At 54.7% G+C, this 16,386-nt stretch overlaps 1 protein-coding gene across 1 annotated transcript in view; it reads left to right on the top strand.

Moving 5' to 3' along the window:
* The first annotated feature begins 7,535 nt into the window (after positions 1–7,535).
* Positions 7,536–16,386, top strand: part of BACE2 (beta-secretase 2) — a 72,759-nt gene continuing 63,908 nt past the window's right edge. The window contains exon 1 of the mRNA XM_070407173.1: positions 7,536–7,944. Within this exon, the coding sequence (XP_070263274.1) occupies positions 7,645–7,944 (300 nt within the window). The 5' untranslated portion in view covers positions 7,536–7,644. The remainder of the gene's footprint in view (positions 7,945–16,386) is intronic.

Below are 16,386 nucleotides of genomic sequence, written 5' to 3'. Positions count from 1 at the left end.
GGAACGATATGTTAGGTCCTCCATGTCTTGTGGCCCTGTGTCTGGGGACCTCTCATTGTCTGCACCGATGTGTAGGTCAAAGCTAAGACTGATGGATTTGGTAGTAGTGTAGCTCTCTCTGCAAGCAACCGAGGGGGAGTCTTTGGGAAAGAGTAGAGAATGGAACTGGGGGTGGGGGTCAGCGGACATGCTTGCTCTGGGGATGGGGCAGAGGATGGGGGGCGGGGCAGGAGGGCTGGCTAAGAAGCAGCTCACAGGGGCTGGCTGCACTTTTGAGCCAGGTGGGTGGCCATGGGCCCTTCAGTCTGCAGACAAAGACTGGGGGTCACTGTGTAGAATTCCTGGGTTTTTAATGAGTTTCCCATACCTGTTCCAGGTTTGTCCACCCACACTCCCAGCCTCTCTCTGCCGGTGGGATTTGGGGATGTCCCTGAAGGTCAAGGGGAAGGCCAGAGAAGCTCACACACAGCAGGGACCGGGCATGCGTGGGCCCTCCATTGCTGCCTGGGACCCTCCCCCGCCTTCTTTATTATGGCACCCGAAGGGCACTGCAGCGCTGCCCTCGCCCCCTGGGTCCCTGCTGAGGGCCTTGCCAGACCGGAGAATGTCCCTCGCCTCATAGCAGGCAGCCCCTGGGGACAATCGGAGGTCAAGGGCCACGTTGGCTGCTTTACACAGCAAGGACCCTGCCTGATTATCTGTCTCTTGAGGTCCCTTGCTTTCCCCTACCCTGACCCCCAACAGGATGACCCACCAGGGCGACTCAGCTGCACCTGAGCTCGGGCTGGCTCTGTGCCCTGAGCTTGATGGGAGGTGGTTTCCGGGGCCCATGCTGCTTCTCTCTCCAGGAGGATGAAGCTGACCTGATGGCACTGGGCCCCACAGGAGTTCTGAAACCCCACTGAGCCCGGGGATGCCCTGGGAGGGGTTGTGACGATGCAGCTTCCACATGTCCCCATTGCAGCCTGGCTTGCATTTTCTCCTTCATTCCTTCCCTCCTTCACTCTTTTGCTTCTTCCTCCTCCGACAAACAGATAAATCCACACAAAGGACAATTCTGTCCCCAAGCGGCCCCCCTCAAAGCAGGTGCTTCTGCAGGCACACCTCGTATCTGGCCTCCGCCAGACTCGCAGCAGGGAAGGGAAGCGCTGGAGACTTTCAGACGGTGACCAGAACGCATCCAGCACTTGGCGGAAGACGCCTGTGCAGCCAAAGGAATGGGTCTGCGGCCAGCGACCCACTTCTGGTCTCGCCACTGCCCGCACTGCCATTAATATTAATTAATCATGACAATGGAAAAGAGAACTGTGAACTCCAGAAGAATACGAGATACGGGAAGAGGCGTCCACTTGCTCCGTGGGCTCCTCGCCGGTGTCTCCCAGCCTCCTCGCCCATATCTTCCTCAGGGGAGCAACGGGGAAGACAGAAGAGTGAGGTCACGGCGGGAAAAGAGGACGGTGGAACTGTTACCAGTGAGACAACGGGACCTCAGGTCTTGTCTTCTTGAAGGAAAGGTTTCAATCAAGAGACAATGTGCAGCAAAGCAAGCAAGAATTCCTTGGCCAAAGCAAAATCACACACAGGACAGCGAACAAGGAAGGGCGTAGAAGTAGCAGCAGGAGAGCCTGGGCTGGCTGCTCTGGCTCACTGGGAGGTCAGAGAAAAGGGGGCCTCAGACAGGCTCAGGGGGTGAGCCTGGGACAAGCTGCTGCTGTCCATTGCTCCCCTGGTTGCAAACCTCATGGGGCCCCTTAGAGGGAAGAAAGGGGAAGGGAATGGCACAGGTGTGCTCCCCTAAGGAAGAGTGCTCACTGGGTCCTGTGTCCTGAGTGTATTGCTCTCTCTCTTGCAGGCGGGGGCCTTAGGGCAGGTCTCAGGGGAGGGTTTCAATAGAATATTCATCAGCTTCCCAGGTGTGCTCTTTCAGGGTCCTGGTCTCCACTGATTGGTCAGTGTCAGGGCAGGGGGTCCTTAGTCAATGCAGCTGGTCCTGAGGCAGCCATGGTGTCACTTGTCTGGTTTTACTACCTTTCTGGGCCTGGAGCTGACATACAAGTGAGGCCTAGATGCTATCTTTAGGGAGGAAAGGTCAGGGAGGAAAGGCCACGCTGGGGGCCAGGTCCTTGATTCCCCCCTTGGGAAGCACCCAGGGCTTTCTGCCCGCGGCCCATCGTACTTGCTCTGCTCATGTCTGTCTAACTGCCTATAACAGAACCAAGCCCTGGAATGGGGTAAACAGGAAGGACGACATGCAGATCAGCACCCCCAAATCCCAGATATACATCCCCAGTGGCCAGGTCTGTTACCTGAGCAATATGGATACGGGGATGCTGTCTGTAGGGTCTCCTGGCCCATTGCGCATGGGGAATTCACATAAGCATGAGAATTCCAAAGGCATGGAGGCAACATTGCGTATGTATGACATTTTGGACAAAGGAGACATGGTGGGAGGGAGCAGGGTCTTAGCTTTCAGAAGTGAAACGGGGGATTTACAGGTAGTTGAGGAAGAGCAGAGCACACGTGGCAGGAAAATTCCTGTCGGGCAACCCAGATACAATGGGACACAGGTGTGGGGTGGGCCGCAGGCTCTGCTTGCAGACTTCCTGTCAAGTCCAGTGCTGAGGTGATTATGCTAAGGTTCCCTTCCTGAAGCAGGTATTTCTACCTGAACCTCTTGGGCAGGAAAGGGGGAGGGTCAAGATTCTTTCTGAGTCTTGTTTCTTTCATATATATATCTTGTTTCATCTTTCACTTCTCTTATTTTTTTTATAAATATATTTTATTGATTTTTTACAGAGAGGAAGGGAGAGGGATAGAGAGTTAGAAACATCGATGAGAGAGAAGCATTGATCAGCTGCCTCCTGCACACCCCCTACTGGGGATGTGCCTGCAACCAAGGTACATGCCCTCGACCGGAATCGAACCTGGGACCCTTCAGTCCCCAGGCTGATGCTCTATCCAGTGAGCCAAACCAGCTAGGGCTTCTCTTATTTTTAAAATTGATTTGTTATTTATTTTTGAGAGAGAGAGAGAGAGAGAGAGAGAGAGAAACATCAATGTTTCGAACCCACAACCTGGGTATGTGCAATGGGGAATGGAGCCCACCACCTTTTAGTGTATGGGATGACACTCCAACCAACTGAGCGACACCAGCCAGGGCTGAGTCTTTTGTTTCTTAATAACCAGATTAACTATCAATATCCCAAAAGCACAGGCTTTTCTGGAGGGGGTGGGGGCTATGGCAAACCTTTGGTTCCCATCATCTGCAAACTTAAGGCTCAGTCTCATTTTGCATTTTTCTCTTCATTGTTAACACAGTGTCTGAGACACAGGAATAGTCATATGTTGACAATGACTTAACACACAAGGCGTAAATGTAGAAACCAAAGAAAGATAGTACAAAACAGCAGTTTTTCCAAGGGGGTTTTGTAGTTTACACTATTTTGCTTAAAATATCTTCTTATTGATTTCAGAGAGATGAAGGGAGAGAAAGAGATAGAAACATCAATGAGAGAGAAACATCCATTGGCTATATGCCCCTATGCCTCTACGGGGGATAGAGGCCACAGCCCCAGCATGTGTCCTGACCTGGCATTGAATTGATGACCTCCTGGTACATGAGACTATGCTCAATCAACTTGTTCAAACTATCTATATATATAAAAGCCAAGCAACTGGAATGACTGAAATGACCAGAACAACCAGTCGCTATGACGCGCACTGCAGCCAGCCAACTGGCCTGATCAGGGGCAGGGCCGGCCAGCCAACCTCCTGCGGTCCCTCTCCCGGGCCAGCAGGCCCCAATTGCCCCATTAGGCTGGGCCCTGAGTGGGGACGGGGAACTAGGGGTGGGTGGCTACAGGCATGGCCTCTTTTCCAGGGGGGCCGAGGGCCAGCTCCCTCCTCGGTGCCTGTGGCCAACCTCCTGCGGCCCCTCCCCTAGCCAGCAAGCCCTGGTGGCGGTGCAGTGGTGAGGGAAGGAGGAGGGCAGGAGGCAGGGAACCTCACGGTGGCGGGGCACTGAGGGTGGCATCTGCGTCTGGGATCCGTTCCTTCCTCACCCAGCCTGGCGACCGTCACCTCCTCTCCTGACCCCGCCGGGGCCTTCAGGCCCCAATCGGCCCTGATTGCCAGCCAGGCCTAAGGACCCCACCTGTGCACGAATTTCGTGCACCGGGCCTCTAGTTTTTATGATAATACTAAAATGTTACTTCCATCTTCCATGCTCATTCTCTCCTGCATGTTGGGTAGAATTTTCCAGAAGTTTCTTAACAGACTGAATGCAGGACACAGGAGAATTTAGCTGCCTTCTATTAATACCAGATAGAGGTTTTCAAAAACTGTAAAAAAAACATCATTCTTCTCACTAGGTTTTAAAGTATAGTTTTAATTAAAATGTTACTTACGTTGCTGTGTGATGGGTTTATTATTAAATGAGCTGTTACATGTTGTTTAAATCTCTTCATGTTTTTTTAAAAATATATTTTATTGATATTTCACAGAGAGGAAGGGAGAGGGATAGAGAGCTAGAAACATCAATGAGAGAGGAACACCAATCAGCTGCCTCCTGCACACCTCCTACCGGGGATGTGCCCGCAACCAAGGTACATGCCCTTGGCCGGAATCGAACCTGGGACCCTGCAGTCCGAAGGCCGACGCTCTATCCACTGAACCAAACCGGTTAGGGTTAAATCTCTTCATTTTATTTCCTAATTTTGTAACTATGGATAGATGCCATCCCCATAAACAACAGCTCTTTGGGGTCCTCAGTTCTTGAGAGCATAAAGGGGCCCTGAGAACCCAACATTTGAGGGGGGCTGGTGCAACAGGGAGCCAAAGCTCTGGGTCACAGCAGCCAGAGCCAGTGAACACCAACAAACCGTGAGGACAGTCTCTCCGGCCAAGCACCTCCGATTTCTGGAGGAAACCCCTGGTTAGTTCCATGGGCTGGAGGGGGGCCCCTTTCTCACCTTTAGGGCTGTGTTTAGTGACCACACTGGCTCTTTGCAAGGAGGGAGGCCCATCTCATTCCAGGCTCTGGTTTCCCTGAGTGGACCAAGGAAGTGGTGGCTGCCAAGGGAGGCGGGCACAAAGGCTGGGGGGGGGGGGGGGGGAAGAAGAGGGGGGAGAAAGGGAGGGAGGAGGAGAGGGGAGGGGAAACCTGTAGGTGCAGTGAGGGAGAATAGGCCAGCTGAAGAGGTGTGTGGGGGGGGGAGGGTGCTATCAGGGAGTGAGGGGTTCACTTCTCCTCCCTCTCCCTGCATGGCTCCCCAATACTATAGGAGGTGGCTTCCTTCTTGGAGAAGCGCTTCCAGAATGACAGGAAGGAAAACCCATGTTACCCACAAGAGGACGGCCGCATGTGACCGCCATTAAAACACCTGGAAAGAAAATCATTGTTCCCCAAATCCCACCAGCACCGTCGTTCTCAGTCCGGATCCAGAACTCGAAGAGTCCACCAGGGGGCCAGACGTGGGGGCTGTCACTCCTGCCGCACCATTTTCTGAGGAGGCAGCTCTGCCATCCATTAAGGCTGCAGACGCTAGATCTCTAATGCACCAGCTTATCTGCAAACCTGAACTGACCCTCTTCAGATTAAAAGGTCACCCATACACTAGATGGAGCCAGGAGTTTCATGAAGGACAGACCTTAATTAGACTTGATTTTTAAAAATTTCCCTTGTGGTTTTTAATTATTAGAGAGAGCAAATGTCTCTGATGTTGAACTTACCCATCACGTGGCCTCTGTGTCAATGTCCTTAATGCATCCCACGTACTTCCTATGAGGTTACCTTCTCCTGAGAGCTGGCTGCGTGGCCTTTCAAACCCTCCAAGACTGGACACTGAGGAGTATATCACTTTTTTAAATTACAGCTCCTCCACAACCTTGATTTTGAAATGCGAATATATGAATGTATTAGCTCGGAATAAGCATGCAGATTTATGGAGAATAGCCATTTCGCTTTTATCAGGGGACCCAACTGGGCCTCTCTTCGTGTGCCTGGGGATTTGTTAAAGTTGGGATGTAGTTTGGGGAAAATGCGATGTAGCGTTAAAGTCATCTAAAAATCAATACAGCTGAAGCTCTCCGGCATCACGGTCCCTCGAAGAGCTACAGCTGATTCTAACATTGAGAAGCCAGGAATAAAAGTCAAATCTAGAGTAGAAGTCGCTGGAAATTGCAGTGAGGAGGGAAGCTGGGTGCCAGCCACCCCAGTGTGTGAGGATGGACTTGTTTGTTTTCCTTTAAACACCTGACATAATTCAGCTGTTGGAGGTAGAAAGATTTTTCTACTCCTTGTTTCGGCAGAAATCGATGGACTTAGCTTGTGTAATTGTCCTCCCTGCGTTTAGTAGCTAAAATAAAATAATCCTCATTGCTTGAATCACTAAACACATCTCTGCGGTCCGGGGGTCTACAGCCAAGCACGTGTTAATTAGATAATCCGCCGCCTAGAGCGGCTGGGGGTGGGGTGCAGAGGGACTCCGCAGCCCTGGTTATGGATGGTGGGACGGTGTCAGCAACTTGCCAGGTGGACTCAGGGCGTCCTGCAGGCGGTGAGCAGGCGGCTCCCAGCAGCATCAAATCTGCAACGCTGAGCAGCATGGGGCGGAGAAGTCCAGGGTCAAAGCCAGTTTCGGAGACCCCCTCCCCCAGCGGGAGACGGTGGGCGTCTGGCTGCAGCGAGAGCAGCCAAGCCCTTCCCCCCCCTACGCCCCCCTATCCCGGGGCCCCAGGATTTCCTTGGAGAAGTCTCCCAAGCTCTCGCGTCCTCGCCTGCCTCCCCCCAGACCTTGATCCGACCACTTCAAAATCGCGGAGGCCGCAGTGGGGCGGAGGGAGGGGAACGGGCAGGAATGCGGGCCTGGCGTTGGGGTATGGGCGCAGGGGAGATGCCCCGGGAAGCGGCCAGACTTGGGTGGGCTGGAGGGCGGCCCTAATGCACTTGGCGGCGGGGCGGGGGGAGGGGGGGGCGCAGACTCGCTGACTCCGCAATGCTCAAGCCTCCTTTACGACTCCCTGCTCTCCTCTCGGAGCCGAGTCACCCCTGCAGCCCCGCCTCTGCGGGGCCCGAGGACAGCGGCGGGGCGCCCTCCGCGCGGGGCCGGGGATTCAACTCAGGCCCTCGCTGCCCCTTTAAGGGTTTCCGAAACTTTCCCCCCTGGTATCAGATGAGCCTCGTCACATCCGTTGGCCGGGGCCGCCGGGGCGCGTTCCGAGGAAGTTCAGGACACGAGTTTCCCCGGGGAAGAGGCGCGGCCCGAGGCCGGCGCGTGTGGGCAGGGCCGGCCCGTGGAGCCCGGGGGACATCGCGCCGCGCTGCGACCTTGGCCGCGCCGGAGGGGCCCGGCCCTTGCGGGGCAGCCACCGCCCGCCAGAGGGGGCAGCGGCGACCAACTTGCTCAACTTGGCGGTGCGGGCTGTGGCGGCTCGGCGCCTCCCTCTCCTCCTCCCCAGCCTCCTCCCCCCGCCCTCCTCCCATCCGCCGCCGCCGCCGCCGCCGCCGCCGCCGCCGCCGCCGGCCCGGGGCGCGCCCAGCCCTTCCCCGCAGCCCCGCGCCGCGCCGAGTCGGGTCGCACGCAGAGTCGCCGGGCGGGACAGGACGGGCCGGGTCGGGCGCGTCCCCCGGGCCCCGCCGCCGGCATGGGCGCGCTGGCCCGGGCGCTGCTGTGGCCGCTGCTGGCCCAGTGGCTGCTGCGCGCCGCCCCGGCGCTGGCCGCGGCGCCTTTCACGCTGCCCCTCCGCGTGGCCGGAGCCACTGGCCGCGGGGTTGCGCCTACCCCCGGGCCCGGGCCCCCCGCCGCGCCCCGCGCCGACGGCCTGGCTTTCGCCCTGGAGCCGGCCGGGGGCGCGGCCAACTTCTTGGCCATGGTGGACAACCTGCAGGGGGACTCTGGCCGCGGCTACTACCTGGAGGTGCTGATCGGGACCCCCCCGCAGAAGGTAGGTCGGTGGGCGCTCGCCCGCCCACCCGGACCGGCGCCCCGCCAACCCTGCAGTCCTCCGGCTGTAGCCGCGGGGTCTGGGGGGGCTCGTGACCCCAAGGCAGGCTGTGGGGGGGGGGGTGGGCGTGGGGGGCGCAGAGGGCTCCTCTGGGCCAGAGCGGGTCGCGCGCCCTCGGGAGCGGTGGCAGCCCTGCCAGGGCGCAGCCCAGGGGTGTGCGCACGTGTTTCGGAACTTGTTCATCCCCCGCTCGGCTTGGCCGGGCAGCGAGGGGAGACCTGTAACTTCCATCGGAGGGACATTCCTTCTGGCGGCGACGCCCCCTTCCTGCCCGGAGACCGTGCCTCGGGCCTTGGGCGCGAGGCTGTGATTCGGGGGAAGCGCTTTGTGTGACTATTGACACCCCACCCTTCCCGCGGGGCGCATTGCGAAGGAGGCAGGTGGCCGGCTCCGGCGGCGCGGTGAGCGTGGAGAGGGGTTGGTGCGTGCGCTCGGCGGGAAGCTGCGGGTCCGCGGGGCGAGCTGTCTGCGGGGCGAGCCGCGTTCCCTCCGCCGCGTTCCTCTCCCGGAGGCGGCTCCTCTGCTCCCTCCCGGCTCCTTCAGCCGCCCGGCCCCTCTGCTCGGAACCAAGTGTCCGCACGCGCGGGTGAAAAGTGTTAACGCAGTCAGGCTGCTGGGGAAGCAGAGCGGCTGAGCCAGGCTTTCGGGGGCCCAGCGGTCTCCCGGTAACAAAGTAACATCGAACAGCGTTCTTTCTCCTTCTCAGAAGGATTTTCATTTATCAGCACTTTCTGTAGCAAGAAATAAATGTCGCCAGGCTCGGTCATCTCAAGAAAAACAACACCCCAGGAATCGATTTGGCCCTCCTCTTCCTTCCTCATCAAAGTGTGATTTGAAGTCAGATCTTTCTTATCAGAATACATTGTCTGGAGATACTTTATATTTACTTCTAACATTGTCATTTGGGTTTTAATTCAGCTGTGATTCCTCCATAAATAGAACAGACTCATGACTTCGGTGTAATTCTAATTAAATTATTCAAGACTTTCTTAAGAGAAACGGCATGCCATGCTAATGCTTTTTAAAAAAGAAACTACTGAATAACTTCCATACTTGTTTAATTCGTCTTTTAAAAAACCTTCAAAAATGGATTCTGCTCAAAACTTTGATTCTGGTTCCTTTCATTTGCCTGTTGTCTCTGCCATCTCCTGGGTGGCTGGAGGCTGGAGGGAGTGCAGTCCAGGGAGTGGGAGGGAGTCAGCTGAGGAGGCTTAAGGGACCACAAGATGCTGGTGAGATCCACGTGAAAACATGTGCTGGTGGTGAGAGCATTGTACGTTTCCGTCTCACAAGATCTCACACGATATTGAGGATGGACCTCTTTGTGGCCTAAGGATAACCTTGGGGAACAGGCCCTAAATGCCTCTCCATTTGGGAAAGGCGTGGCTTGGTGAAGAACTTGTGTTTATTTTCGAGTAGGTGGGAATTCTCTCTACTGAGGCTGTGATAAATGGGTCCTGTTGCCTGTCTCCCTCCAGAGAAGAGGGGAAGGGAAAAAGCCTAAGGAAGAACTGAAAAATATTTCTCACCCGGCTGGCGTGGCTCAGTGGTGGAGCACCAAATTGCTCACAGTTCGTTTCCCCGGTCAGGGCACATGCCCAGGTTATGGGTTTGATCCCCAATGTGGGGTGTGCAAGAGGCAGCCGATCAATGCTTCTCTCTCATCATTGATGTTTCTATCTCTCTCTCCCTCTCCCTTCCTCTATGAAATCAATAAAAAATATATTAAAAAACAAAATAAAAATATTTCTCTTGGGCTCCCCAAAACAAAAATAATCCATAAATAATAGCTTGTCTTTATTAATCAATAATCTTTGCTTTAAAACGAGGAAGCTTCAGTTACAGGAATGTACTGAGTACCTAATGCTCATCATATCTTTACCTAGTCCAAGGAAGAAGTTTACTCAAGGTTATTTCTCAGAGAAACGTTAGCATGTTTCCAGGGAAGGCTGTTTTTAACAATCTACCCATAACTTTTACATTTGACAGGAAATGAAATATTCTGTGCCTCTTTCCTGGCCCGATTTAGTAATAAGCTGCTTTATAGCAGATCTATGTGTGTGATCTTTGCAAATGCCTCCTGTGAACTCTTCGGTGGTGGTGACAGGTGCATTAGGATTGGTTTTTCCCAGTCTCCCCTGCGGTGTCTGACCCCCAGCAGGTGTTTGCAGCAGGTTCGCCGCGCAGCCAGCCTGCACCCAGCCTGCACCATGGGGTGACTTCTGAACCCAGAGTGAGCCTTCCTGCTCCCTTCGTGGCCAAGACTCATGATTTATATTCTCTGTGGATTCTCTGAAGCCTAAAACTTGCTTAGGTTGAGAGAAAAATGGAATTGTAAATTCAAGCGGTAAACAGCCAAGAGTTTTGGGAGAATTAAGTAATAGTTATAGACGGTGTGAAAGGCTCCCCTCCGGCCAGCACAGTGCCATGGTGTGTGTGTGTGTGTGTTGATCCAGGGGAGCCTCACAACCACCTCATGGTTCTCATCCCTCATCCCTGTTGATGGGGTGGGAAGACTGGGACTTGGAGAGGCTGAAAGACTTGCCCAGGGCAACAGGACAAGGAAGCAGAAGTTGAACCAGGAGCCGGATTCCAGAACCCAAGTTCTGAACCACCAGGCAGAACCTGCTCCCTTGCCTTCCTGCCTCATGGCTTCTTTGCATTTTGGCTTCAAACATCCCTGGACCCTACACCCCAAGGTGTTAGGGATTCAATGTGCAACCAAACCTGGTCTCTCCCACTCCCCCATCTCTTCCTCTTCCTTCTGGGCATAATGAATAGTTGGATGCAGGTTTGCATGGGAGAGAAAGTGAGAGAGGAGATTCAACAAGAACCAGAGCTCCTCCGCCCCCCACCCCCACCCCCTTAGGAAAACCAGCTGTTGGACATGGGCTGGTTCCCTGAATGCTTTCATCAAGAACTGGGGCTCCTTGTTCTGCCTGACACTCTTCAAGGCGTGACAGGGATCTGCCCAGAAGCCCTGGGAGAGCAGGACAGCGTTGGCATGGAGATGAGAGCTGGGTGTTTGTGACCATTATGTGACTTCTGAGGTAGAGTCTGCTTGAACCGGGCAGTGTGGTCTTATTAATAATAATAATGGTGTCCTAAAGTGATTATAATTGCAGCAATTTCCATGATAAAAAAAAGGACTTTCATGCTAACACAGTAAATCTAACTGAAGATGCTAAAGGTCTGCGTCTCTATACCTGGTAATGGCTTTGAAAAGGCTTCAGGGGTTTCTGTTGAAAGATTTCTGTCATCTCCGCTAATATGGGTAAAACAGGCAGCAAAATGATTTTCATAGTTAAACATCTGAATGTAAAGGAAGAAGCCCACATTATTCTGGGGACTCGCATTTTAATCATGGTGCATTGGCTTGGTTATTACTTAGTATGCAATTCTTGGGGAGGATTTGAACTGAAAATACGAACCAAGCCTATGCAACTTAGGAGTAAACCATCCAGTGTCCCCAGATTGCATTAAGCTCCCTGCCAGCCAGGCTGAAAAACAGGAAGGCGGTGGCCAGCAAGAAGAGATGTGATAGAAGAAACCGAGAAGGTAAACAATTAAGGGAAAAGGATAAGATTACTGGGGTTAAAAGAACAAGGAAGTCAGAGCTAGCGTCTCCGCGGCTTCTGTGCGTGAAGGTGGCAGCTTCTGAGCTGGAGACAGAATTCAACATGGGCGGCCCTGCTAGGAAGGACGGCAAAGGCCCACCCAGGACATGGGCGCAATCACCTGGGAGACGTGGTCTGAGAAGTCGTTCACCACCCTGGCATTGACTGCCAACCTTTAATTCAGGTGTATAGCGTGCTGGGCACCACGCTAGGTGGTCTGCACAGGTCGCCTCATCTCATCCTCGCAACAGCCCTTGAAGTGTGTATAGTTATTTGACTTCATTGTCAGCCCGGGAGGTCAAGTGCTTTGTCCAAGGCCACCCTGGCGAGTGCCCGAGCTGGGAGAGCAATCGGGTCTGCCCGGTCCACAGTCCAAGCCCCGCACCACTGCTCCTGCTGTGCACGTGGACTTTTTAAATAACCACCTGGCCCAGATGGCGTGGCTCAGTGGTTGAGCATCGACCTATGAACCAGGAGGTCACGGTTTGAGTCCCGGTCAGGACACATGCCTGGATTGTGGGCTGGATCCCCAGTGTGGGGCTTGCAGGAGGCAGCCAGTCAATGATTCTCTCTCATCATTGATGTTTCTGTCTCTCTCCCTCTCCCTCTCTGAAGTCAATACAAATATTTTTAAAAATAAATAACCAACCACCCTCCTTCGCTGTGAGTGGTGTGGGTGTAGTGGGAAGCGTCCTGGACTTACTGTGGGGCCTGGACGCGGGTGGCATTGCACGCAAGGTCACAGGCAGGTGATCAACCCCCTCTCCCCCGTGTTCTCCTTTTCTCATTAGTTAATGATCTTTGCGTTTTTCTTTTCCTGAGGCTGCTGCAATAAATGACCACAAACTAGGTGGCTTAATAGAAATGTGTTTTCTCACAGTTCTGGAGGCCAGAAGTTCAAAATCAGGGTGTGGGCAGGGCCCTGCTCCCTCCAGGGGCCCCAGGGGAGGGTCCTTCCTGCCTCTCCCAGCCCCTGTGGCTGCTGCAGGGCTTGGCTTTCCTTGGCTCTTCACTGCATTACTCTGATCTCCACCTCCATCCTCACATGACAGTCTCCCTGCCGTGTGTGTGTGTGTGTGTGTGTGTGTGTGTGTGTGTCACTGCGCTGGGGCCCACCCCGATCTGTTCTGACCTCGTCTTCGCTTGATGACATCTGTAAAGACAGGTACCGGCGTTTAGAACTCCAGCCTGTCTTTTTGAGGAGACACAGTTCAACGCACAAGTTTGTTCTGAGTTTATCGTTCCATGGATTTTTTTTCTTTGTTTCTAACCCATCTTTTAATTGCCAATAACTTTGACTTGGAATTCACATATTGTTTTTATTGAAGGTAGTAGCATTGCCATCATATGGAGCCTGTGACAAGGTCCTGCCCTGGGGGACAGTCGGGTGGCAGAATGAGAGCGGATTTTAGATTTTTGTTGTTTTTTAAAAATATATTTTTTTATTGATTTCAGAGAGGAAGGAAGAGGGAGATAGAAACATCAATGATGAGAGAGAATCATTGATCAGCTGCCTCCTGCACACCCCACACTGAGGACTGAGCCCGAAACCAGGAATCAAACTGTGACCTCCTGGTTCATAGGTCAACGATGCTCAACCACTGAGCCACGCTGGAAAGGCAGGTTTTAGATTCTTTCCTGTATTTCTGTGTCCCTTTCCTCACTAGAGAGTAATTGCTTACCATGTTAAAGAATCTCCTATCTTATCGCACTGCTTCTGGAGTTGCTGGAGTTACGGTGTAGCGTGGGAAAAGCCCACTCTCCCAGGCCCCTGGCGTTTACATACTATGACAGACAGGTTCTCATGTTCCCAACAGCACAGATGAAGAAAGGCTTTGCAGCTCGGATTCCGTGTTTGGAAGACCGGGAGGCATCTGCCACCCGGTTCCAATCAGATGCATTTGATGTGAAATACACACCTTTCTCCTCAAGTTCATCCTCCCACCATCGCTGGCGCTTTCTTGACTTCTGTCCGGTTTCCTTCGCTGCAGGAAGCTGGGCTGCACCTCCTTCCTCTCGGCTTCCTGTTTCCCCCGGAACGATTGCCCGCCCTTCTAACTAAAAGCCAGAGGGGAAGTAAGGCCAGCTGTCGTGGTGGTGCCCAGTTGCGCAGGACCTCAGGAGGGGACCTCCGGGGGACGTTTGCTCCCCTGTGGCGCCTGGCAGCGTGCCCTGGGATTGACTTTCCATCTCAGACACTGGGTGGAGCAGGCCCGGCCCTTGGGCCCTGGATTCAGCGTCCCCCTGGGCTGAGGGTGGGGGTGGTGGCTGCTGACTCTGCCCCAGCCCCACGCGGAGCGCAGCAGGAGTAGGCGCCCAGTCCTGTGTGTCAGTGAGCAAGGCACCGTCCCTTCCACCTAAGGGCTCCTTTTACTGCTAACAGTGGGCCTCTGCTCCAAGGCCATCTGCCGCAGCTTCCTCCTCACACACTCTTCTGCGTGTCCAGCTGGACTTGACGTTGGCACCGGGGCTCACTGTACGCTAGTGACTGCAGATGCCACCCGGGAGCCCCAACACACCCGTGAGGCTGGTCCACCATGGCCCCTGTGCCTTCGCGCATCCATATTTATGGGGGCGGAGGGGAGGGGCGTGAGGGTGTGAGGCCCGCATTGCGGGCTGGTTTCCCTGGCTGTGGAGAATTTGTGTGTGATGCACAGTCGGCCTGCCTGTCACTCGGCTCCCCTTCGCCCTCTCCTGGCCCAGATGGGCTATTTGAGGCTTTGCCTATTGCTACTCAATAAAAAAGGGTCGCGTTTTGCTCTTGAAACTCTCCAAGCGGGGGAAATACTCTCAGTGCTGAAATGGGCACATTAAGGGCACAACACTAGCCGGTTCGGTTTTGAGTTAGTGCTTGCTTCGCAGCGCAAGTCCCGGGCAGATGTTTGCAGGTGTTTATTGTACGGCACGTCATATGCCTGTGGCTGGAGGTACTCGGTCTCGGGCGGCCACTGTAGGAGGAGGAGGGGGGCTGTTTGGAGAGTGAGGCCCAGTGCCGAGGGCCAGCTCCATCGTTCCAGGGAGCCGTGCAGGGCTGCGGAAGCCCGCTTCCATTTCATACTAAACAGAGTGGGAGATTTATACCTGCTGCTCCCACCGCACATCTCCAGCCCCTCCCAAACCAGCCGATAAATGGCCTTATTAGCAGCGGACAGGGAAGCACTTCCACTTGCCACCCGTGCAAACCCCTGCCAGATGCCAGCCCATGGGCAGCCCCCGCAGAAGGTGGTGCCCTGGGGAGAAGAGGTGGAAGGCCGTGAATGGACACCTTTCCCTGAGAGCAGAGAGGGCGGGGTGATCTGGCTGGGCTCTGGCAAGGTGGGGACCGGTTGCTGGAACAGAAGCTGCTTGCTGAGAAGGTGGGCGAGCATGCCAGAAGCCTCGGAGGGGCACCCAGGGCCCTTCCCACCACATCAGCTGCTCCTGGGGCGATTCATAGGCTTTTCCCAATCAGACAAGCTACTGCGTGGTTGGTGCGGTCATTTGGGGATTGGGTGTTCCGGGTGCCAATCCCAGGCCTGCTGCTTGCCAGGTGCTGGGTGTGGAGCCTCCATTTCCTCTCCTGTAAACCAGATGAGTGGACCAGGGGAGCCGAGAAGCTCCAAGCTCGAACCCGCCACCGCCACAGTGCATGTTATTTGTGAGCGCTTTCCGTGGAGCTGATTCGCATCCGCTGTATGCAGCTAAGCTAAGCCCCGGGTTCTGTTCAGGTGCAGAACCTGTTCAGTGCCAGGGAGAGGGGAGGTGGATGGTGCTGGCGCTCAGCCGACCACAGTGGCAGAGCCTTCTAGTGCTGGTGAGAAACTCAGATTCCCGCGACCCCATCCAGACTTCCTGGGGAGACCTGCTGCCCCGCGGCCTGAGAGTCTGCGTTCGATGGTGCTCCCCATAAGCAGCCGCCCGGCCCAGCCCTTGGACACTACGAACGGCGCCAGGTGCTCCTCTGCTCCTGGTTTTCTGTGCGAAATGGGTGTGCTTTTCATCCTCCCGAACGCAGTTGTCTGGTTAACTATCTCCTCTGCCCGTTGGAAAATCTCTACCTCACGCAGCCTGTGTTCCCGAAGCTTCCTCAAGTTGGCAGGTGGAACCTGGAGTGAGTTGTGTTCTGGGGAAGCGCTCGGAAGCAGGGCCGTTCAGTCTCCATGCTGATGGCAGCCTTTCAAATTTCTAGTCTCCCGAGCAATAATTTGTAATTCAATAAACATGAATTCCTAGGGAAACAAAAAGGAAAGAAAGACATGCAAATGCTAGCGCCACTTCTTCAGCTGTTAGACTCAGCAGACATCCCACTTCTCTTTTGCACGGGTCTCAGCGTTTCTGGGGCTTCCTCCTCTCCCTGCTCCCTGGCTGTGGGTTAGGGCACCGCGTTGAAGATGTGTCACTGCGTGTGGATTGGTGCCTTAGCAGAGTGCGTGGGGCTCTAAGAAGTGTTCGCTGGATGAGGGGCAGGACAAATGAGAAGCTGTTGGGAATGGTTCCAGTAACGGCTTTGTTGGGCCTCCTCCTGTCAGCAGGACAGTGGCTGTTTTGCTAAAGCCAGCGGAAAATGTGGGGTTGGGTTCTGGGCTTCCCAGCCCTCTCGAGGGGGCCTGGGGCTAGAGCTTTCCCCAGGGCTGGCCAATGGTCTAACTCAGTGGTTCTCAACCCAGGAAAGGGTGCCCCCCAGGGGACTTGGCACTCTCCGAGACAGTTTTGGTTGTTACAACTTGGGTGGTGCCATTGGCATCTAGTGGGTAGGTGGGAGCAGCTGCCCAGAGCAGGGAGGGGA

The sequence above is a fragment of the Myotis yumanensis genome, unplaced genomic scaffold, assembly GCF_028538775.1.
Source record: "Myotis yumanensis isolate MYYU_CA2020_CCGP unplaced genomic scaffold, mMyoYum1.0.hap1 SCAF_2, whole genome shotgun sequence".
Lineage (NCBI taxonomy): Eukaryota > Metazoa > Chordata > Mammalia > Chiroptera > Vespertilionidae > Myotis > Myotis yumanensis.
The sequence above is the reverse complement of the archived record's forward strand: the minus strand, read 5'-3'. Positions and strand labels throughout refer to the sequence as shown.